The sequence below is a fragment of the Fringilla coelebs genome (genome assembly GCF_963513975.1).
Source record: "Fringilla coelebs genome assembly, chromosome: 1".
NCBI classification, from domain to species: Eukaryota; Metazoa; Chordata; class Aves; order Passeriformes; family Fringillidae; genus Fringilla; species Fringilla coelebs.
In genome coordinates this window covers 46,973,709-46,996,533 of record NC_140028.1, presented here as the reverse complement: position 1 = coordinate 46,996,533, position 22,825 = coordinate 46,973,709, and the positions used below count along the sequence as shown (strand labels likewise).

Sequence of the window (22,825 nt, the reverse complement as noted above, 5' to 3'; positions counted from 1 at the left end):
TTTGCGACTGAAGAGGAAGATTATGATTAGGATTTGTGTTTGTGGAAAATAAATTCAACCATTTCTATCGCAAAGATGTAATGAAAAATGATTCACCATGAGATTTAGAAGCCTCATCTTTCATATTAGTCATTCACCATAAGGCTGTGAAACACATCACCTTAATTTTTAACATCCAAAAATACTGCTGGGAAGGCCTCACTTTGCCAAATTGCATTAAAACTTATCAAACTCGGGAGAGAATGACTAATCACAATTCCATACAAATGATTCTTGGTAACTCACCAAGAAATAAACTCCATGAGAATTGTACGTACATACCTGAAAGACCATGTCCTAAAATTCATTAGTTTAAGTGTCCAGAATCTAAGATTATCAAATGAGTGTGTAAGAATCACAACTTTCTCATCAAACAGAAGAATACCTGGTCATATCCGTAAGGCCTCTGCTGTGGTGGTTGTGGTGGCCCAGGCTGTGTGGGTCTGTATCCCCCATACTGTTGTCCTTGTCCCTGTGGATAATTGGGATACTGAGGCCCTGGACCACTCTGGGAAGGACCTGGGGATCATTAAATTGGAAAAAAAAAAAAAAAAAAGAAAAAGAAAAAAAAAGAGCGCTTAAGATGCTGGAAAGAAGAGAACAGGAAACCACTGAATTTTACAGCTAACCAGGACTAAGAAATACCACTACTATGCAATTAGGTCTTTTGAGTGCCCCACCCCCCTCCCCTGGGAAAGCACCTTGGCTGCCAGGGCCTGTGCTCCAACCACAAAAACATTTATTTATATATTCACTATTTAATATCAATGCATGTAGTTCCACATACAGGACAGAGAAGAACAAGGCAAGAAATGATAAACATGAGCCCTTTCCAGGATTTAGGAAGCCAGTCTCCTGATGTACACTGCTTGAGTTTCAGAATTTTCTAATACCAAGATGAGTCAGATAATCAGCTATGTTTAACATTTGGACTTTTTGAAGAGACCAGCAGTACTATGCTGCCAGAAAGTGAAGTCCCACACCACAGCAGGCAATCATGGATGGAGTGTCAGGCAAGCAAGGTATGTAAGTATAAAATGTGGGATGTGACAAGCAGTAAAAGGTACTGTGAGATGGAAAAAAGCACCCTCTACTCCATACCCCTTTGGTAATATTACCTTTCCAGAAAAAGGTTAGGAAAAAACCCAAAACCTGGACTCTAGTCTTTTTTGTCTGTAAAAGAAGTAGTTCTTTTTCAAGTACACCTCTCTGTTACTATTCACAGCGACCTGGCCTGTCTACCACTGCAAGCTGCACATTACCACCATCAGGCAGTGCAGCCATATTCCAAAGAAAATTATCCCCATCCCCTCCAGCACTGGGAAAGATGTACTCTGTATTTCAGCAGCACTCCCTATGAATCCTCTGCAGTGGATCTGTTAGCTTTTTCAACAACACCCGTTAAAAACTGGGTCTCTATTTTTTTGAGCTGAAGATTTGCAGCTTTTCAGAAGGGCTTTTCTTTTAAACAAACCAATATTTTTGTTTCCCTCCCTTCAGAAGAAACAATGTGCTTTTAGCAACAGTGATTCAGTGCTAGAGAGGGCTAGTGTGAGCTACAGGCACTGGATATCAAGATGACATCAGCTGGAATCTCCTTCAGTAATTCTGGATCTGTAAGACAGTGAAAAGATGACCTGGAGAAGAAAAGCTCCATAAGCTATTACCATTCTCCTCAGGCCTCAAATCCCCTTGAACTATGCAGTTTCTGCTTTCCACAGTGAAACAAAACCTTAAAGATTGATAATAATGTCTGAGATATTGATTTATTTCTGAAAATTAGAAAGCAATTAAATATTAAATTGAGCAAGAATACGATATCCTAAAAGTGCTGTGTTCATCTGATAAATGAACATGGGTTTATTTATTCATGGTAATTCTTTATAGCTGAATTCTAAATATTCATTGACACATTTCACAGAAAAAAAATGGAACTTCAGTAACAATTCCTGGTAAAAACCAGAAACTGAAAAATATGTTATTCTGTTTTACAAATTATGTTGGGTAAGTGGCTCCAAAAGATTTCCTAATCCCTTTTCTTCTAGTATTTCTTAACCTAAACTTTCTGAATAAATCAGATTTTATTTCTTTACTTACAAAATTCAGAGCAGTGATCCACATGGACCTCTACTCTGACCTTTAGTCTGTCCCTGTATTATGTTTAGTAGATACAAGTAGATACTGTAGGTACAAGTATTACTTCAGAACTGTCAATTCATCCATAAACACCAGAAGTAGAACTTGGTAAATCTCAGTGGATCCTCTTAAAGCTTAACTCTGTCTCAACATAACTGGATTTCACATCCATGTGAATCTGACATCTTATCTACACGGCAAACAAATTACCCGTGCATTTCCTCACATACACACAATGCTGAAAGCTTTAGCATTTAAGCCTGCAAAAGAGCTGAAAGCTAAAATATATGGAATTTATGGAATTTCAGAGATTCCTTCTTCTGTCATAAATTTATGTATATTGCTTTACAGTATGCTAGCAAATAAAACTTAAAAGAGCAGTAGTTTCAGTATGATCATCTGACACAAAGTTTTTTATAATTAATGCACAAAAATTACATTCTACTGCTTAAAGTTTCCTTTTTGGGAGGTTTTCCTTGAATCCAGGGACTTGTGTAAGGGGATTTCTCATTCCTGCCATGTATCAGAAGGTTTTGACTACTAGCGCAAATTTATAAGGCACAGTTTCTTTAAAGGTGTGCTGTCAATGCTTACAGTCATTTCTCTACTGATCAGTACAAGAATTTGAAAATAATGGTTCATGTATGTTGAATGAAGTTTCAAACTGGTTTTTAAAAGACTGTTTTAATTGGCAAATCCACAGATGAAAGTGGTTCTTTGTCATCTTTGTGAGTATGTTCACCAACAGAAGACAGAAAAGAGCAGAATCTTTCGGGGTCCCTCTAAATTACAGACACCCACTGCAATGTTGTTTAGTCACCCTTGGTTTTCTGTGCTACCACACTCTCCTAGATTGCCTAATCCTAAACAGATCTAACTCCCCAAAGACACTGCCTTCTACATTTTCTTGTCTCAGGCCAGTGAAATTGCAGGCACAGAGCTGTTCTGTCCAAGCCTGGCCTCTGGACACAGTCAGACAGGGATGGAGTAACACACAACAAAGGTCTCAGTCCTTTCTGTGACAGCTGTCTGTGTCCTCAGGTTCTTACCATAACCCTGCTGTTGTCCTGGATAGCCTTGCTGGCCGGGATATTGCTGCTGTTGTGGGGGATAACCCTGCTGTTGGGGTGGTCCTTGATATGCATCTTGCTGCTGACCATATTGCGAGTTTCCTGTAAGATCATTGCAAGAAAGCAAAAACTCATAAAGATACCTATTTTATTATTTTTTTCCTTCTAAGATGCACAGCCAACAACACAAGAACAAAATGAAAATGCAATATCGATTTCAAAAACTGAACAAAACAAAGAAAACTCAAACCAAACAGAAGGAACTCGGCCAAACAAACTGCAGTTAAAGCCAATTTTGCGAAGTTGAACTGCAGCATTTTCAGCATCTCTGCCAAACGAGCATTACATTTACTGGAACATCACAGTCATAAGATCATGACTATGCTAAATAAAATAAAATAAAATAAAATAAAATAAAATAAAAGACAAAATTAAGGACAGCTACAAGAGCACAGACTAGCTACACAAGATCAGCAAGCTGTTTCCTAACGGCACTATAATTATACAAAATATATACACACACAAAAAGATATATAACTGAACCAACAAATTTATGTTAAAATAAAAATTTCCATTGAGGTAAAAAAAAAAATAAGTCTCTAGAGTGTTTTAGTCATTTTACTGTTGTTAGAATGGCAAATTGTGGTTATATATTTAAGGTGTTTGCAAGAAATTATTCTGAAGGCTCCAAGTTCCCTGCCATTTCCAAGACAGCCAGCAACTAGTATTCTACAAGAGCTTTGCATGGGTATAAGTTGTGTTGTGTAAGAATTTCTGTTCCCGTTGAGGGTGGGGGAGGAAAGGGAATGTCTGTGCGTATGTGTGTGAAGGTATATAGATACCTCCTTCGTAGTAATGTTGTGAGGAATCCTCATAAGGCCTATCGTAGCCTTGTTCAGGATACGACGGTTGCTGATAACCGTAATCATTATGACCTACATCAATTCGACAAGAGACAGGAAGAAACGTTAATGGCCTCTGAGTGAAAACCCTAAAAATATTTCATTTCTCAGAAAAATGAAAAAAAAGAAGTTTTTCAACTGGATATACATGAAAAAGAATTTTCAATTGTATTAGCCAAAGACTTATTAATATGATTTCCTTTCATATTGAATTAACATGTGACAGGGGAAAAAAAGGCTTAATGCAGTAGTTCTAGAAACATCACAGTAAGGGATGGTCTTAACCTTCCAATAATCCTTGTTGGGGGAGTCGGAGGGGGGGAGAGTACTTCATCTTTCACTCAAAAAAAAAAATGAAAGCATTTAGGCCTTTCACATGTAAATAACCTGAATTAAATTAGAATGAACAAAGAAAGCAATTATCATACTTTGTCTAACACCTGTTCTGCTGATCTCCAATTCAAAAGCATATGCTAAAAGCAGTGTGAAATATAACAAATAAAGCTCAATGAAGTTATGAACCATCATCTACATTAAATTCTGGTTTTGAATGACAGAAATACAACACTCTCAAGGTTTTCCCTACAAACAGAATTCCTACTTAAAGTCTTAAGAAAACTTTTCCTCTTAAATTCCAGTCCTGAGCAGATTCATTACAAACAAACCTTTCTACTCAGAGACTACAGGCATCTCTGATTAAGAAACCAACACATGCAGTAAGCATCCCACCTGTTGTTGTATTTAGAACACATATATTTTGTGTTACAGACGATCAAAATATATCTTATTGCTAACTTGGTCAAGAAAACACGCCAAAATTTCGTTTACATTTGAAATTAAATAGTATAAATTTGGAACAAAATTTTTACATGCAAGTAAGGAAAGGAGGAAATAGTTCTGAAACTCAGTGGTTTTGTCATCACGTCTGCAACTGTACAATACATCACTGACTGAATCTTACATGCATACATAACCATTAAAACAAGTCTTAAAATATTCTACTTGTGTTCTACATAAGAGTAATAATGAGGTAATGATAAAGATGTCTCTTTAGAAGGAATAGATCCTAGAAGTCATCTGTGCTGCCACAAAGCTGTTGATGGTAACATCAAACTGCGTTTACTAGAGTAACTTGCCTGTAACAATTCAGTGTTCATGTGTATACATAAATGTTCCAAAATGAAATCTGAATAATTACCAGTTAATGCAACTTGTAAAATAACACTGCACACACACCTCCAGAAATTAATGTAAGCTTATACAAATAAGGCTCAATATACCTTAAAATCAGCTTGACAGAAATCCAATTCAAACAACTGACTTGCATCCCTTTATTTGCTATGAGTAGTTGCTTTGGCAATTACACAGCTTTGCTTTGTATATATTTTTTAAACATTAACATCTCCCAAATTTCTTGAGCTTCATAAGATACCATTAAGTTGCACACATGGTTATCACAGAGTTAGCATCTTTGTTCTCCCAGTCTCTGCTCAGCCTGAAAACAAGTTAATTTCAACTTTTCTAACTTATAACACAATCCAATAGTCTTCAGCACTCTGTATTCCAAGAGGTAGGAGGACAGATTTATGAAATTTAAAGAGTCAGTCTTGTCTTGAAAGCACTGAGGGGACATCTAAAGAGGATTCACATTTTCAATATCCTCAGGGCAGGGACCACTTTATATAAATGTTAAACTGAAGGCCCGTACCATGTCAGCAATAACACATTTGTGCGACTTACATGAAAATGAAACACTAAGTTAAAAAAGTAGAGTATTTACAGAAAAAACCCACATCTTTTTAGCAAGTTTTTTCAGTTCAGTAAAATTTTTAATAAAAGGATATCGCCCCCTCTCTTATTGATAATAAAGTTATGACTGTTTAAATTCATATCAATCATATTAGATGTGCTACGGAACTCTCCATTCTTTGAGAGAAACAAATTATTTCCATTCTTTTGAAATACTACAATTGTTTTTAAGTTTCAAATGGGAGTAATACAAATTGCATGTTTTAAGTTGCAAATTTAACTAGTCATAGTAACTTAAAACTGTATTAACAATTCTGAATTTGGAGGGTTTTTAAAATGTGAGGTATGATATCCAATTACTATTCTTGCCTCATCCCCTAATTTTGGGCATATGACTACATTAGTATTGGGCAGGTATAGAAAATGGGAAAGTTAACATTTATGAGAGATTACCATCAGGGTAATATTGCTGGTTCATGCCTTCTGGAGGACCTTGTCCACCATGACTGTATTGGTCCCCATAATAGTCTTCCTGGCCTGAGTACTGCTGTGGTGGGCCTGAAAAACCACAACCAGTCAATACGTAAATAACTTGTTTTCTCTGTTATAAAGCCTGCTAATTTCTGATTTTAGTATGAGAAATATTTCTCAAATGTATTCCCCACCCGTATTGTTGCATTACAGACAACATATGTAATCTGGTTTAATTAAAAAAAAAAAGTAAATGTATCTATCCACATAAACAAACACACAGTTGTTTAGCTGCCCTAGACTGAGACTAGATATATCAAATTTCAATTTTGAGCTCATTTTAGGAATGCGTATAACAGACTAGGGTGTTAAAAATAAAATCATTGCTTGTTGAAAAGGACTAAAAAGAAAAAAGAGAACCAAAATCGTGGAACATCATTCTTTTTTTTGTAATTAAATGAATCCAGAACCAAGTAGGTATTCTGTTCCTTTTCTGTACCTATCATTTAAATATCAAAACAGAATTCTGCATCAGCATATATGAGATGCATAATTTCAGATGTATAATCTCAGAAAGAATCAAAAGAAAACAAACTTGTCTTCACATTTCATGGTGACAGCAGTAATCTCTTGCTGCAAGAACCACCCTTAAAATGGGTAACAAAAAGTGTGTGCAAACAAAGTCTGTCACACCAAATGACTTAAAAAGAAATTTGGTGTAAGCAAGAAAGAGATGTAAAATGTTTTTGACCATGGTTATTTAAAATCAATGCAAAAACACTGAAGTGAACTCCTACCTTGTTGTGGTGGCCTGTATGGAGGAATCTGCCTTTGCCCCATCATGTGATTTCCTTGGTTAACTTGGCCCATCATTCCCATCGGTGGCTGCTGCCCCTGGTAATGCTGGCCACCTGCCTGTGGCATGTTGTATTGCTGGGAGGGAGGCTGCTGGTGCATCATTGGACCTGCAAAAGGAGAAGCAGCAAAAATGTCAAATACACAAAAATTATTTGTGATTAAACCTTTCCAAAAGAAGATGGAAAACCCAACCTTTAAAAATGGACCAAAAAAAGCTCTGTATATCCACTGGTCTGGTAAAGGTTTGTTGTTTCTGGACCTATGCAAATATAGGTGAACAATTCAGCAGCCAAACTACAAAACAGAAATCAGCCTAAATAAGGTTGCTTTTTAGATGATTTTTCTTCAAAACCACAGATATTAGTTTACACCTACACAAAGATAACTTTCGTGAAACACTTTCACGACTTTTTGTTTTAAAAAATATCTTCCAAAGAAGTGTAGGTGAAAACCTGATCGTGAAACCTTGGTAAGTCATAGAAAAATTATTTAACATTTGTGATCTCCTCAGAGCATAGTTTCAATACACATACATAGTTGCTGCTATATTCCACCAACAAACCACTAAGCTGTTATCACAAAATCAACAATTTTATTTAGCCTGTAAAGACAAACCACATGAAGCAGACAGGTAATTACACAACAGGCATATGCAGAAGGCCCACAGAACACAGGCTCTGCCTGACACTGAACAGTCCTAAACAACCTGTAACAAAAAAATCTTTCATACCTAGTTGCACTAAGCTTCTATAAACCACAGGAAGAGACCAGGAGAGATCAAGTACTGTCCATGTTTTATCAACTGACAAAATCTGATTACAGCTGTACTTGGAGAAATGCAAATTTCAGTAATGAAAACAGACAGTTAAAGAGCACCCTACTGACACCACACAGCAATGAAAGTGATGATTACACAATTTCATTATATGAGATTGCAAGTTAGACTGATGCAACATTTAACAAAGAACAGCCTCTGTGCCTCCTCTGTAGTACCACTTCAGAAAAGAGTAATTCCAGTATCAAAAACACAAGGAGGAAAAAGTTTTGACAAGGAGGTAAACTTTTTTTAAAACAACAGAGTTTTGTAATATATTAATTCAAACCACTTCACACATACTGCCCAGTCTGTAATGGCCAAATCCTAAGCTTTTTTTGACTTTTTAAAAAACAAGTTATTTTATAAACTACAAAGACAAGAAGAAACTAGCAGCCTCACTAAAAACTAAAACAAACCATGACATCAAACATCAAACTAGCAGAGCCATTCCTAAGTACTGTCCAAGGAGAAAAAGGAAGACATCACCTTCTTTCTGTATGCTTACATTTTTCCATTCCATTCAGTATTTTTGAAAAACTAGGTGCTGACACACAAGCAGAAAGTCCTATGTGAAACTGGAAAAATACCTAGATACAGCCAAGTGACAATGGATTTATACAGGCAAAGAAATATGTAGTCAGTTATATACTCTCTATGCAGAGTTACAAGGGAAAGTTACGACAAATTAATTAATGGTATGAATTCAAAGTGCGTTAGTTAAATCCCATAAAACCCCAGTGTGGGATCTCTCACTGAGAAGTAAGGTGGCCTAAGCTTCATTTTCCACTAAAGATAAATACTGGCCACTCTTAAGAAGATCCAGTTATGCTTCTGTCATTCAGGAAGACAAATTTCTGCGTCCCAACTTTAAAAAAAAAAAAAAAAAAAAAGGGGGTTAAATTCAGATGTACTTATTTTAATTACTGGCAAAATACTTTTCCTTTTTTTGATCTTCTAAATGAGTAGGTAATTTAGATTATTCCATTTCATTGCTCCTCTGTTTGGAGGTACTGAGAAACATTAGGCAGTCTTGATAAAAAATAGAAACTTGTTGCCATAATATTCCTAGATCTCAAGAAAGCTTGTTAATTAACAATATTAATATTAGTCACAATACAATGTGATAAAATGTGTTGGGTCCCTGTGGTGCAATGTAGAGATTTTCTGTTTGCTTTTTAAATTAGAACTTCATTAACGCTTTGTAGAGCCACAATGAGAATTCACTACCCTGTATTAGGCTGTGTGCTGTGTTCATAACAGACGGCCTGGCTTCCTTCCAGTTTGGTTCTTCTTATTAAAAAGATACCTAAAAGAACCGCCATGGTCTCTACTCTACATAACCATTTTATGCAGTGGTTTTGAGGAAACTTTGACTTTATTCTCACATTTGAAAAACCTAGCCTAGGAGAAAGCTATGTTTATTCATTGTGTAATACTTAATATGACATAAAATCCCAAAACTTAATAAAACACTTAAGACTCTTAATTCATTGGATATGGACAAACTTGAGAAGTGGGCCCAAGAGAACCAAATGAAGTTCAAGAATTCCAAGTACAAGGTGCAGCACCTGGATTGGGGCAAATCTAGATATGAGTATAGAGTGGGAAACTCACTGAGAGCAGCCCTGAGATGAACTTGAGGGTTTGCATTGATGAAGAGCTGGGTCTGATCTGGCAATGTGGGCCTGCAGCCCAAAAAACCAACTGTATCCTGGGTTACATGAAAAAACATGGTCAGGTGGTAAAGCGAGGTGAACATGCCCCTCTACTCTGCTCTGGTGAGATCCTACTGTGTATCCAGCTCTAGGGGGGGTCCAGCACAGAAAGACACAGAAAGACCTGTTGGACCGAGTCAAGAGGAAGGCCAAAAGGATTATGAGAGGGATAGATAAGGAAATGCTAAGAGAGTGTGGAGCAAAGAAAGCTGAAGGGAGACCTCACTTCCAGTATTTCAAGGGAGCTTTATAAAGGGAAGGAGACGGACTTTTTATACAGGCAGACAGTGATGGGACAAGGGGCAATAGTTTTAAACTGAAAGAGGGCAGGTATAGATGGGATATTAGGGGAAATTCTTTAGTGTGAGGGTGGTGAGGCACTAGAACAGGTTGCCCAAAGAAGTTGAGAATGCCCATCTCTGGATGTGTTCAAGCCACCAGGATGGATGGGGCTCTGAGAAACCTAGGCTAGCTGTAGCACAGTAGGGAGGCTGCAACTATGTGATCTTTCAGGTGCCTTTCAAGCCAAACCATTCAATGACTATGTTTTCTCCTATTTGTGGCACAGATTTTTACAAGCACCCTAAAACACAGCTTTTGAAACCCCAATCAGGTAACACCAAACAACAAACTGCAGCAGCCTTCACCTTTTGATGTTTTTCCACGTGTTTTAAAAAAAACACTTCTTTTTTAAATGATGGTTTTAAGCCTTGTGTGAGCTATCTTAGAAACTATAATGCAGGGTCAATTTAACTTGACAAACAATACAGTTAAGACGTGCTTAGTCAAATGAACCACCATCCTAGAAGTGTTTTAACACCAGGAGCAGTTTAAACATTATCTCAAAAGACTTTGAGGATACAAAACTTTTTGCTACTCCTAATGTATGATTCAGGCTGCAAATTAAAGACAGTAGACACTTCTCCACACTTTATTACTCCACAAATTTCTCATCTCAAACTGAACCACAATTTCAGGTATCATTTAAAAAAAATTAGAACACAAAATGTCATAGAAAAAAAATTCCTTAGTTACCAACACTGCTTTTCATGTTTTACTCCAGGGAAAGAAGATGAAAGCACAAGCTCTGTGGCAGCTGTTTATATCTTTTGGTTTTTTTATGACAAAACTACAGTGTCTTCTACAGCTAGACATCCTACACAATGCAGCTACAGTATGATGGCATTTCAGAATGCGGAGGCAATTTTATTTCCCTTTAATAGGCTAGATTTCAAAAAAATTGAGACTGCCCGGCTTTTTCCATAACATCTTGACTACTGTAAACAGTCGAGGTACTGAAACCTAACAGTCTCAGCTTACATGGGAGTGAACAGATGGGAAGACATTCACAAAAGATAGTCAAACTCAGAAATCACTTTATCCTGACCTGCCATACACCCTGAATATATTTATATTTCAAATAACATTGGATGTTCCTATCTTTATGTTCCTTTCTTTACGTGCACAACAAAACAACTGGAATCTACATCTGTCTCATCTCTACTCTTTCCATATCTTCGTATTTGTAGGTAAGTGAAAGAGATGTGAAATTTTAATGGAATTTTTCCAAGGTTATATAAATGAAATTATCATTAAAAAATTTCAGCACCAGATTTGACAACTGGTCAGCAAATGACTGAGTCAACATGATCTTGTCCTGTACAAGTCACCTGTAAACTTGTTCTCCTCCCTTACCACAGGAAACATATAATGCTCATTCAACAGACACTGGGAATTTGGCAACTTCGTGTCAAGCTCTTCTAGTACTGGAATGGAATCCCAGCAAAGGGATCTGACAAATGAGAAACAGTCTCTGGGATGGCCAAGCATACCAAACAGAGTTTCTGAGATGACCAAGAACCAATTTCTTGGTTCTTACTTATAAAATGTATTAATTCCACATTAAATATTATTCCCTGAGTGTGAAAGATTTGGTCAACATAAAAAAAATAGGAATTTCCATGCAAGTTTCAGAAAAATCATGCCTCTATCTTTCCCTCTGAAAAGTCAAAAACTGGCAACACGTGAAATTTTTTTTCAACCTAAGTAGTTTACCATACACAAGAAGAAATGCACCCATAAGAACATAGTTTCTTCAATATTAATTCAGTTCCTTCTGCTTCCTATCTTTTCCAAAAAGGTAGCCAATATTCCTAGCAGATGTCCCAGGCTGCTATATTAACTTTTCAATTAAGAGTCATCTACAGACTCTCCCACTTAAAATATTCTGCTTTTTAAGTCCAAAATTACTAGAATTCCTCTTTTAAACTGGACTGACTATATAAAATCAATACCATGAAAACTTTGCTTCTCATTTACCGTATTCTTCTGGACAGCATTTTATAACTAGTGCAAATCAGTAACGAGTACAGAGTGGATACAGCAAGTGAATCCAGCAAACAGTTCTGTTACTATGCATTTTATTTCTTAATTAGCACTTTTTCATTTTTTTCTTCCTAACACCATCTGCCTCACAAGGTGTATATACAGCAAGGTGTTTTGGTATCAAGGGCACGTAAAGAGGTTATGCTCAAGCCTAACCCAAGTGTCAGAGCAAGCCTTTCTGAGTGTTATGGTGGTTTTATCTATTATATAACAGTATGCTTCTTTTTCCCTAGAAGTACTGGCTTCATTCAGCACATGGTAGGTTTTACCCACTGAAAAACTATTTCAATATTTTGTTTCTTCCTAATAGTTCATGCAAGATGTGATGCCTAGTCAAACACTGAAGACAGAATTATTAAATTATTCATAGGTTTTCTTATGCGACCCATAAGTAATTTGTCCAAATCTTCATAATGAATATACTTTGACAACTCTCCTGTGAAATCAAATGGTATTGTAATCCTACCATCAGATTCATTCCTCTACAGATGAAGAACCCACATAGGGAAAGATTAAGGCCAAAAACATCTAATTTTTAACAGTCAACTTGAGATGCTAAGACCTCATCTTGTGGAGATATATTTAGCTAGTGCTGTTATTAACTGACAGACGTAACAGAATCTCCCATTTTCAGTACGTATCAATCCTGTAAGACAAAGAAACAAAGCCCACTTAGGGGTTCACAAATGTCTTCTGACCAACAGCACTGAGGTTCAGAAATTTTGGTTCACTTGTGTTTCTGAACTGTTGTACATATGACCAGTTAAGAAATCTTTGAGTCCCAATCTGTTTATTCCCCTTTTCTTAAACTGCACTGGGTGCATTTCCTAGCAGCTCATTCTTGTTTCTTCACTTAGGAGAGAAGCCTGAAGTGGCCATGCTTGGCTGAGACATCTGCCCAGCCAGACTGGGGCTTGGCTACCTACCTCTAAATTTCTCATGGTCTCACAGATTGCTGTTGTTCTCTGCCCAGCTGTCTTGGAGTCACAAGAGAGTAAAGATACCAAAAAAAATTCCTCTAATTTGTCATCAAACATCAATACACATGTAACAACTGAGAGTAGAAAATGGAGGAAATGTACTAAGCAGACCTGACTGGGAACCAGATCAAAATAACAAACATCCCCATCTTCAGACTTAAGACTTCCTCTCTCACAGGTATTTGGAACAGTATTTTCATTTAACAGCAAATAACACTTTGTTTGCATAACAGACAAGTTTCAAAGTCTTGCTTTAAAGAAAGGGGCACATGCACTCCTACATTTATATATTAAGTGCTCTGTTTACTTATGTTTTTGTGAGACATTGAAACATTTTAAAGAATATGATTTTTCACCCCACTGGTCTCTCCTTCTGTGAAACCTCTGCACAAAATAGAACCGGCCTTCAAGCAGACACTTGAAATGGGAAAAGTCTCAGCCTAAAGAGTCATAACTTGGCATAATTAGAGTTACACAATGCAAAAGCCTACTGTGGCCCTAATGGCATTGGTACCATTGTTCTAAGTAAAGATTTTGCTCTTGTTCTTGAACCTATAATTTGGTTAATATTGTTTTATTCTCTATTCCCCAGTCACTTCAGTACTGCTATTTGTTCAGCACAGAAATTTTTGAAGTTTATTTCTGCTTAGTTTCTAATGACCAATTTTCAAGTTTGACAAGAGTACTGAAAAAACAACAAGGGAATATTATGTGGAAGAGTAAAGAATGCTACTTTGAGATGGAATCACCTCCTAAATTTTAGGTCAGTCACACAAAAACATTTTCTGTAGGGTGACTTACTAGATGGCTCCCTCACATATACTGCTACATAATTATTGCTAACTCTGCAACTAAAAAATCTGAATTGAAACAGCATAGGACTTTTCCAAAGCATCTTACAACAGAATTACTACACTATGTATTGCCCAGAATACAGACATAACTTCCTAATTCAGAGAGACAGTCAAAAGTATTCCCACGTATGATTTCCCCTACTATGTACCAATCTTTTGTTTCTTCCACTGTTATACATTAAGAAAAATGCAATTAACAATGTGGATGTTAAAGGCCTGAGATCTGGTAAGAAAAGAGCAGAAACAGCTTCTCTTATCATGACTTATTTTTAGCCTCTCATTAAGTTAGTCTTCTGTCTGTTTTGCACCTTTCTGTAACCTAATAATCAAATTGACCAGTATGACTTGGTCTGTCTGTACACCTCAGGAACAGATGGTATCTACACATAAAAAAGTGGAGCTTTGGTTTGTCATATGTCTTCTAGCAGGTGCTATGTACAGATCCAGTGCAGTAACAGACTTAACAGGTAAGCTGAAAATACTGATTGCTGACTTGTAAAGCACCTCTATAAGAATATGCAGTACATATACAACTTAGTAATTTGCTGTGCTGTGACTCTAATGCAATATTTTAATTCCACAATGTCCTTGGCTCTTCAACAAGGACATCAAAACACCATCAGTTTATGCAATGGAAATACCTTAGATACAAAATTAGCTTTGATTTTTACTATATACACAAGGACATCTCATGAAAACAGTAGGAAGTACCAGATTTGTTCTTGGAACTGAATTTTGCTTCTCTAAGACTAAACAGATATTCCATGCTAAAACTGCTGAAACAGCATGCAGCAGAAAACAAAGACTAACTAGATCTATCTGAGGGCTATCTGACTTTGATTTTTCCATTTAACCAAGAGACTTAAAAGTAAAAATGTATTTTATCAACCTGCATGACAATAACACTTAGCTAGAAGTGTAATGCCTGAAAAAGACAAACAGTAGCTCCAGCTTATAACTGCTGAAAGTAGATAGATTTCCAGATTCTCACATTACGCCTGAAAACAGTTAAATGTCTGCAAATAAACAAAAAGTCAAAGGTATATGGGAGAAAAGAGGTGTAGAATCCTCCAAACATGAATATGTACAATTCTCCAAACAGAATATTCAGAGTATTCTGAGGTGATCCTTCCACAAGGATCCTTGAGCCCACGTCTTACGTAAATGGCCCATAGGGTGACTGAAATCACAATTTTTGTTCTTTAGCACCATGCTCTAAGCAACTGAGCCAATCTCAGGGTACAAACACATTTAGAGAAAGAAATCTACAAGATAAGACCTTTAAAAAAAATCTGCACACAAGATGTTTTCCTTTTACAGAAGCTAACAGATACCTCACTTACCTTGGTTTGGTTGCATATTCATGTTTGGTCTGGGCCCATAGTTGCCCATCGGCTGTCCCTGGCTCATTGTCATCTGATTCTGCACTGGCATGCTCTGTGACGATGGCACTGAGTGATTATAGCCACCCATGGACCCATGGCTACTTGAAGGCATATTCATGGAACTGTTTGTCATATTGAGCTGGTTAGGTCCAGGTCCTTGCATAGGCATATGGTTGGGTCCTTCAGAAAGAAAAACAGGGAAAATAGTTGTACATTAACTATCATAAAAGCAGGTGAAAAAAGTCAGACTGAATCACAAAATTAAACAGAAGTCATTGAATACAATTACATGAAAATAAATTTAAAATACAGTTTGCGCATGATTTCCTCACTTCAAAAATAACAAAGTGAACAATAAAGTTCATCTCTACTATGAAATACATTTTCTTTTGTTGAGTAACTAAAGCTACTGAAACAAAGGTGAATTTGTAGCTCGTCTTCTATCCACATCACACACAAAACTAGCCTTTTTAGTACTTGCATAATACAGCCTGAATTTCGTTCTGAATGGCAGAGGACCAGTGTAACGAGAGGTTGAAACTTCATCAGAGCTGTAATTGTTACAATAGATGTAACATTTCTGTGTATTCAAACAACCCATGCTAGGCAATTTTTTGAAACTAACAATTATTATTATTTTTAAATGCAGTCAGTATTAACATTAACATGGTATAATTACATAGAATCATAGAAACATTTTGGTTGGAAAAGACCACTAAGACTGTCATGTCCAACAACAAATTTAACACTGCCAAGTCCACCACAAAATGCTAGCTTAGGCTAATTTTCATTCAAATGATTATACAGTCACCCACAGAAGAGAAGGTGACAAGCACTCCATGGATCACTGATACAACAGCAAAGGCTTTTATGGAAAACCTATGAGCCAAACTCATTCTACACAGGTGTTTTAATGCCCCCGTATATAAAAATGTAACCAAAAATTGCTCATGACAAGAGGACGACTCCTGAGTTTATCTCCTGAGATGGGAATGAGAACAAATCTTTGTGGTAAGACATCAAGCCTTTTTTTTGATACTTCAATCATGACTTTTTTATAAGAATGACATGTAAATGGAAAGCATTTAGTGACCTAGGCTGGTAAACACATCACCTTGCTGTGAATACGTAAAAGAACAACCTTGGAAATCAGAGAAAGGTGTGAAAAAAGGAACAAAGGGAAAATGTCTCAGGAAATGTGCTGCATCTTCTCTACTTGTAAATTAGGTGGAAAATTTCAACACAACAGAAAATCAAGGCTTTTGATTTCTAATGGACCTAGCATTGCAGTGATTCAGACAGTATGAAACAATGAAAAATAAAAATGGCTGAAGAACTATTTAACATTTTTGATCATATACTATACAGCCAATATTCTGCAACTGTACTTGCAGATTACTAGAGTAGGGGATGATCACTGGAACGACAGTCTCCAAACTATCAGTTCAGCTCATGAAGATGCAAAGGAAAAGCAACTTGCTCCAACACCCATGTGCCAACAACATCTTTTCACCTTTTATTTCCCTTCTTCCTGACAACAGAGGTTGAATTCAGATTATTCTCTGAATTCAATCTACTCTCAATAGGTACTTAAACAAGTACAACATTATAATACCATCTGGTCAGTTTACTCATTACTTTAGGTGGAATAGGTGAGCAGCTGCTAGAACTAAAATTAGTAAGAAGTGGGACTAGATAGAACTATGACAAGTAAAAAAGTAGATGAAATGCATGGATTATGCCCATGACAAGCACCACATGAAGACCTCATGAAAATATGTAGAACCAGAGGGCATGACAGACCAGGTCCACAGCAAACAAGGCAAATGCTGATAGGTACAGGTTTCACTAAGATGCTGCTGTTGCTTAACATGACACAGGTTTTTTGCTAAGCTAGCAAAGTCTAAGAAGAGGAATTTAAAAGAAACTACACTAGTAGAGCTGTAGGAAGGTACTGATTTGTTTACGTATTTCCCAGTGAAAATAAAAAAAAAAACAAAAACAAAGAACCACCCCCCCACCCCCCCCAGATGTAAACAGCTCCTAAGTCCTTGGCTAATGAAAAAAAATGCACTAATCTAGGGTAGAATAAAGGCAGAAATAAGGACACAGAGAGCTGGACAAAAGGTCACTAACTGACTGAAACAAAAAGATGCAGAAGAAAAAGATAACAACGATAAATGAACATGGCTACTAAAGCCAAAGTGAAGAAACAGAGAGTAAGTTTTAAAATGTGTTTATCCTCTTGCCCTTAAGACACCTTACTGAAATAAACACAAACCTATTTTGTCAAGGGAAGTGTAAAAGCTGAAAAAGGCATCAAACATGCAGTTCACTGCTCCTGCAAAACAAGGTAAGCAGAGATTGCTGATATGTACAAAGGCAGGTCCACCACAAATACAGAAAAAGTAATTCAGTGAATAGGATTATGCCCACAAGAGTACTACAGATGCCTATGCTGCCCCTCTTCAATTCAACACTGCTTAATTCTGTAATAATGAGAACATGGAGACAGTTTAATTATGAAAAAGTGAGCTTGTCTCTAACCACGAGCTCAGTCATGAACGTGCTCTGAGGTAAAGCTACAGTGAAGAAAAGCTTCCTACTGTAGTGCCAAGCAACTGTTGCAGAGCTGCTAGAAGACTATTTTCCTAAGTAAAGGAAGGAATACATAGGGTTGGTGCCAGAAAGTTAGGGCCTGAGAGCAGCTTTGTTTCTTTCTGATTAAAGGAAGACATTGTCAGTGATAGACTTGAGAGAGTGAGACAAGCACACAAGGGAGCAAGTTTTTAAAAACTGGTAATATAAGAAGCAAAATGAGGAAGGCAAAAACCATCACAAGAGATAGCCTGAAAAAATAACACACCGCCTCTAAAAGGTTGGTTTATATTCATGACTCAGATAGCACTAAAACAGAAGAAAGCATTCATAAGAAAAAGCTGTCACATTAATTGCGAGGTATGTGTATTTTCTGTGGTCAAAATCTAGGGGTTTGTTAGTGAGAAGCTAGAAAACAAGAAGAGAAAAAAAGCTAAGACCATAGGATCAAAAACCTTGCAAATGAAAAATAATAAAAACACACTTTACATGTTTTTTTATAACTTGTCAAACTTTTTTACGTTTTTTTGTAGCTTGTCAAAACACTTCATTGAGTTCTCTTGCATATAAGCACAAAACAATTGATTTTCTTTTTTATACAGATAAATGAAATAGGAAGAAGAGAATATGAATGAACTGAGAGTGAATTAATGAGGCATGAAGTATGTATCTCCACTTTAAAGTAATTGCTAAAAGTGCTATACTTAGATATATATACTTATAATTAGATCTGTGTTATAATGAAGTTAATAGAGTAACTATCTATCCCGAGTATAAACAGAAGTCCTTTTTCCTTTAACCACCTATGCACATATCTTACCTCCAAGAAGCTGTAATCCAAACTAAATACATTTGAGACTACATTTGAAGGAAGGAAAGATTTTGAGAGAAGTTGTTGGGAACACACAAACAACTGTGTTGTGGTTTAGAAATGCTATTCCCCAGTTTACCATTTCCACTAAAACACTCCAAAGCACACACCACTTTGCTTGCTCCCCTCTATCCCCTCTCCTGTGCTGGGCTGGAGAGGTGAACAGGAGGCAAAAAAGGTAAAGATTACAAGTTGAGATAAGAACAATTTACTAGAAACAGCAATGAAATAAGGAAAAGAACAGTAACAGCAACAGTATTAATAACAGTGTACACAATGCAAAGGATTCACTGGCAATTGCTCACCACACAGAATCCCCACAATATCCTGCAGGTCAGAATAACCTCCAGGTCCTGGCCATGCCTCCTCCAGGCTACTGCAAAAATTAACCCTGTTCTGGCTGGAACCAGGACCTGTTATTCAGGAAGGTCACCTACTAGTGCCACAACAAAGGACAGAGACCCTTATAGCTAGTCTTACCTTTCAACTTTTTATATGTGAGAAAACAACCTCAAGAAATCAGGAAGATAACTTGCCCCCAGCACATCTTAGTTCATCATCTCCTTCCAAATCCAAACCACCCTTACTTTGCATCCCATAAACCCAGTCAAAGTAACTCTTCAGACAGCAATTTTTTCAGCTAAAAACCACAATCTGTCACAGGTACAAATAACACTCAAGTGTATCACTACTTGAAAAAGGTTTGTCATGACTGTCTTCTTTGGCAAGAGGATACAAACACACATTTGTCAGGGGATGCAATTAAAGGCCCCAACAGCACTTCAAGTTCTGTATTAACCAGGACATAAGTACAAGAAAAATCATCCTTTGCCCTTCAGGCAGTGGGACAGGTCTGTAGCAGAACTTTAAAATTACTCATGCCCTGATGATCACTAGGCAGTTCTTCTAATCCTCTCATTATCATCCTTCTCTTCTGCCCATACTCAGATCTGTGGAAGCCCCTGCTCAGGTCATACCTGAAATCCTTAGCTGGCATTTTTAAGAGCCTGCATTTTATTTTTTCCATGCTGGTCAACTGCTGTCAGTCCTGGATTCTCTTGGTTTAAGATTAGTGATATTACTCCTTTTATACATATCATCTCTACAGATATTTAAGATTTTTTATCTGGTTTTTAGTACGAATGTTTATGTAAGCTCAGAGTAAGTGCCCTAAAACCAGAAAGCAAATGCATACAATGCAGAAATTATTAGAACTACAAAGAGAAATACAGAGAAATATCTCTGTGAAACACAGAAAGGCTCACAAGTAGGTAAACTAACACACACTTGAAAAAATATGTGTAATTCAGCTATACACTTACCAAGATGATTCTGTTTCCCTTTTTCCAACCTATGAAATTATTTTAGCAAGCCTTTCTGATATTAGAGATGCCCTCATCCTAAGCTGTTTATCTTCACATCCTCAGAGAAAACTTCAAACTGAGATGGAAAGAACAGACATTCAAGAAAGGGAATATGTTGAAGGAAAGGCTAAATTAAAGCTTAGTTGGAAACTGTATTTAAGTATCTGTCTAGGTGAATACCAAAACAAAGCTATTTACCTTTCATGTATTTTCCTAAGAGCTCTTTTCTTATTCTATCTAATTACAAAATATGTATGTTTAAGGAGTGACTTTTCTCCCCTGTGGCTCTGCAGTGAAGTCATTATGCTCACATTGTGACTTAGTAATCCTTCTCCTTGGAAAAGATCACTATAATAACAATAATATGATTACACTTGAGGGTCAAAGAGACTGATTTTTGAGAGGCAATGCTATTCTCCATGGGAACTGATGGATCTTAGATGGATAAAGGACATCATAATCAGAATATCTCTGCCCTACTTAGGGAGCAGCATATATTGCTCTTTACACTTCCAAATGTAGACCATGACCAACATGTATCACGAAACTAACTTCTCTAGATCTTTTACTGCACTTCTTACACACAGCCTCTGGAGGCTATTCAAGCTACTCTTTCAGAAAAGCTGCCATTATCAAGTCCATTTTATCAAGATTTGCACAGAAATTAGAGAGTACAGAAAATTATTTTATTTTTTACTTTGTATTAAGTTTTTCATAGTTATTACTGTGTTTGCTGTCAGGAAGGTTATCCTTGACACCAGTGAGACATGAATTTTCAAAGATCCTTTGACAGTAGTTTCCTTTCTTCAAAGTATCAATACCTTGAGGAGCTTTTGTATGAAAAGTTCCTCCATAAAAAAAAAAAAAAAAAAAAAAAGAAGAAGGGATCCTGAACAAAAGCAATCCTGGGAATGCAATTTTAAGCTGAAAGCCATTTCACATGAAATAGGCAGTATGATTTTACAAGTGGAAATTCATGAAAATAGCCTCTATATAAAGAAGCATGCTCTTCCATTGCCTACTCCACTCTGATCTGACTGCTAAAGGGAATAGTTACCCCGAAGCCAGTATTGGTAGGTACAATGTGGAATTTTATCATCCTCCTTCTCTGCTTTGTTTCTGTCTTGCCAAGTACATTTATTTTTATTACAAAACAGGATGGCATAGAAACTGACTTAAAATTTACACCTAGAACAATAATCTGGAGGCCATTCCTTTACAAATCCCTTACGATTCAACACATCTTCAATAATAAAGAACACAGGAGATTAGTGAAAGCTGTATAAAAAAGCCTATTTTTTCTTTTAAACATTTAACCAAATCAGAAACAGCCGCTTTCAGATGTATCTATTTTATTATTATCTAATTATTTAGCTACAATGATTTCACATTATCTTTTTATGGAAGGATTTGTGTTCGCTCAGCCACAGGCCAATACCTTTCCCCAGTAAGCCCTCTAAAGCCAGCTGTACTGCATGGTTTCAAACAGACTAAATTTAGCCAGTTCTGTTCATCAGAGGAATGCTGTGTGTCAGCTACATCAAAGCCCAAGGGCAGCCTGATAAACACTGAATACAGGTCACGTAGCTCTGTAGCTAACAAACTCTAAGAGAGCTTGTACTCGGGGGCATTCAAAGCAGTTTTGTCATCAACAATCTAGTATCCCTTGAGCCCCCATGTCGTTTCAGTTGCCAGGCAACGCTGGTGTTAATGTCTTAGAGGAGAAAAACTTACCAGGCATCTGGCCGTTCATCTGGTTCTGCATGTGTGGTGCAGGAGGGCCCCCACCTACCATGCCATCTGAAGACATGTTGTGCGAGCGCGGGGGTGGGGGAGGGCCGCTCTGACTCATCCCGCCCGGACCCATAGGCATATTCTGTGTGGGTGGCTGAAAGGAGACAGTTTAGTCAAACACGAGAAGCAGTTAGTCTGACAAATATATTATATGTACATATGGTACAGCACTTGCCTATATTGTTCAACAGCGTATGAAAGAAAGCGCTGAAATGTACTTCTTTCTCTATCTGTTTAACTCCTCCCAACATTAATTCTGGCAAAATGTTTAACATTTTAATCAATTTTACATGAAGTATTACATGCAGACAACACCGCAGCACCTTTGAGCACCACTTCAAAAAAAAAAACAACAGATCAATGCCTCATTAAAAATTACATCTGAACAGTTTAAGATTGCTGGAGTCACTCCCTTACACACACACAAAAGCTTTCATTCAAGAGAGAAATAAGTGTTCAGTGTAATTCTCTCACATCAACTATTTGTTGCTGTAACAGTGCTTACACTGGGACAAAACAGGTACAACATGAGATGAAAGCCTCTAAATGCTCATAGACCAGCAAAAAATTTGCACCTGAGTGTGGTAAAACACTAGCAATCTCTTCCCTGCTCTCCCCCAAAGCAATGAAGGCCTAGTTCATAATTCCATGCCAAACACCCCCTACAGACTGGAAGCACATTAGTGCTGGCCTCCAAAGGTCCAGAGACAGCTGCCTAGAAAGGATGTTTTTGGCAAATTTCCTAATGAAATTGTGAGGAAAATAACTGAATAACCTTGAGAGTTCAAAGAGGGAGAGCAAGAAAAACAATACATACAAGGGGGAATTTACTGGTAG

At 37.0% G+C, this 22,825-nt stretch overlaps 1 protein-coding gene across 2 annotated transcripts in view; it reads right to left on the bottom strand.

Moving 5' to 3' along the window:
- Positions 1-22,825, bottom strand: part of SS18 (SS18 subunit of BAF chromatin remodeling complex) — a 42,582-nt gene that overhangs the window by 3,760 nt on the left and 15,997 nt on the right. Inside the window, exons 4-10 of one of the 2 annotated variants that reach the window (XM_084209731.1) lie at positions 21,929-22,082; positions 15,320-15,541; positions 7,165-7,332; positions 6,350-6,454; positions 4,088-4,180; positions 3,225-3,347; positions 425-558 (exon numbers count right to left, since the gene is read on the bottom strand). In XM_084209731.1, coding sequence (XP_084065857.1) covers positions 425-558; positions 3,225-3,347; positions 4,088-4,180; positions 6,350-6,454; positions 7,165-7,332; positions 15,320-15,541; positions 21,929-22,082 — 999 coding nt within the window. The remainder of the gene's footprint in view (positions 1-424; positions 559-3,224; positions 3,348-4,087; positions 4,181-6,349; positions 6,455-7,164; positions 7,333-15,319; positions 15,542-21,928; positions 22,083-22,825) is intronic. The other variant, XM_084209732.1, reaches the window with a different exon arrangement.